The sequence below is a fragment of the Dipodomys ordii genome, unplaced genomic scaffold (genome assembly GCF_000151885.1).
Source record: "Dipodomys ordii isolate 6190 unplaced genomic scaffold, Dord_2.0 Scaffold9, whole genome shotgun sequence".
NCBI classification, from domain to species: domain Eukaryota; kingdom Metazoa; phylum Chordata; class Mammalia; order Rodentia; family Heteromyidae; genus Dipodomys; species Dipodomys ordii.
Window position 1 is genome coordinate 1,296,619 of NW_012267225.1, and position 2,235 is coordinate 1,298,853.

A 2,235-nucleotide genomic window follows, 5' to 3' on the forward strand; every position below is an offset into this window, starting at 1 on the left:
TTTGCAGTAAAACAATTCACATTTTCTATTAATATATTTGTATTATATTCAAAGCCCATATTCTAGCATTCAAGATATCTACCACATGGGTCCAAATTAAGATTATTTCAAAATCAAGTAAAAGTTCAAAATTATTGGTTATTCCAAAGTCACTAAAATATGCTAATAAAGTTAATTTGATGTCTTTTTTTACATTAAAAATAAAATATTTGGTTTACCTTTCAGATATCTATAACATATAATAAATAGTGGGCAGTATAGTAATATAATAAGGTTTTGAGATACCCTGAAATTTGATGCATTTTCTTAAAAAAATTCATAATATACTTCATTTCAGCCTTAAAGCACAATATCAATGAACAAATTTGTAGAAATAAAACAATATAAACACAGAATGCTACAGTATGTTTTTTTCTTGTTTGATGTTTTTTTTTGTTTTTAACTTTTGTGGAACCTACATGTCCTTTTAGTAAAAGGCAGAAAAATTTACAGAAACAAGATAGATGACAAACAAAACAATTTCAAAACATAAACTCCAGATTCAAATCGCCCTGTTCTCCTTCCAACTGCTAGGGTCTTCTTACCCACAAGTTTTGGGCACTGCACAGTTTCATTCAGCTCAAGGTAAATTATTCTGCTCTATGGCTCTTTTTCTCGTCCTTTGCCTATGTACAGCAGTAATTACAGACATGGCTGAAATCACAGTGGATTTCAGAGAAAGCCAGAATTAAACACGATAAAAATTTAAAAAATAACTACTTCATAAATATTTATTATTTACATTAGGAGAATTTTTTTTAGTATGAAGTTTTTCTCTATACAAGTTGATGAAATGTACAAGCAGTGAGAAGAGACTCCAGCAGTTTAAAGAAGGGCGAAATTAGAATGCAACAAAGATATCAAATAGGTTAAACAAAACTAATTTGCACAGAAGCAAAGAGGACATGATAGAAACCTTTTTCTTAAAAAATATAAGGTATTTCACAAAAGCCCAAACATTTTACATGTTAGTACTAAAAACAGGGTTGGGGGGAAGCTTCATATATTCTCATCACAAAAATATTTACCAATATCCCAAGTGGAGTTTTCTTTTATGTTATTATGATTATTTTACTCTAGAGGGAAAGGGGTTGAAAGCTGTATACAGACTAATGATACCATCCTTAAATTAGAGTCAAGGCAGTTTATACATTATCTTCTCATCTTACACCTTAAGAAAAGGCCCTGGAGAGAATAAAGAAAAGCAAAAGGGAAGATGTATGGTCTCTTTTATTAATACTTGTCACTGGTAATAGAAAAATGGAGGTGGGCAGCCCTCAGGCCACGCCCCTTCTGGAGTTTTCTTCAGTCACGCCACTGTGGAACCTCCGAGTGTTTCAGAAGGGAAGGCAGAGTGGATGGCATGTTCTTGTCCTCTATCTTCACCGATTCCTTATCCAAGGCCTGGGGGCAATGGGATGGCAGAACCACACTAGCTCTGTCCAGAGGCACCAGGGAGGCAGCAGGCAGCCTTTGCTGATCCTGCGTGGTCCAGCCTCCAGGAGCTGTCAGTGAGCTCGGTGCTTTCTTTTCTTGTGCTTCTTATCTTTCTTCTTGTTGGCAGAACACTTGGCACAGAACCACTGCATCTCTTCTGGGGGGGCAGCCATTAGTCCAACACAGGGCCTACACACAAAAATAAATTCCCATGAACAAGTTTCCTACAAGTTTATTTTTTCCCTTTCTATGCAGAAATCAAATATGCAGCACTACTGTTAGGCATCTGAATTATTATTATTATTATTATTATTTTGTGCTGGGCCTGAGGCTTCAACTCTTGAGGCCTGTGCTATCCTTAAGCTTTTATACTCAAGGTTAGCATTCTACCACTTGAGTCACAGATCCACTTCCAGTTTTTTTCTGGTAGTTAACTGGAGAGAAGAGTCTCATGAACTTTCCTGGGTGGGCTGGCTTTGAACTTTGATCCTCAGATCTCAGCTGCCTGAGTAGCTAAGATTGCAGGTGTCAGTCACCAGCACCTGGCTGGCATCTGGATAACTTTATTATATAATGTTTCTTTCTTTTTTTTTTGTCGGTCCTGGGGCTTGAACTCTGGGCCTGGGCACTGTCCCGCAGCTCTTCAGCTCAAGCAAGGCGAGCGCTCTACCACTTGAGCTACAACGCCACTTCCGGTTTTCTGGTGGTTTATTGGAGATAGGAGTCTCACGGTCTCTCCTGCCCGGGCTGGCTTTGAAC

General features: G+C 37.7%; 1 protein-coding gene across 1 annotated transcript in view; it reads right to left on the reverse strand.

Moving 5' to 3' along the window:
* Window positions 1-739: 739 nt before the first annotated feature.
* Taf3 (TAF3 RNA polymerase II, TATA box binding protein (TBP)-associated factor, 140kDa) overlaps window positions 740-2,235 on the reverse strand; it is a 143,927-nt gene continuing 142,431 nt past the window's right edge. The window contains exon 7 of the mRNA XM_013009417.1: window positions 740-1,665. Within this exon, the coding sequence (XP_012864871.1) occupies window positions 1,548-1,665 (118 nt within the window). The 3' untranslated portion in view covers window positions 740-1,547. The remainder of the gene's footprint in view (window positions 1,666-2,235) is intronic.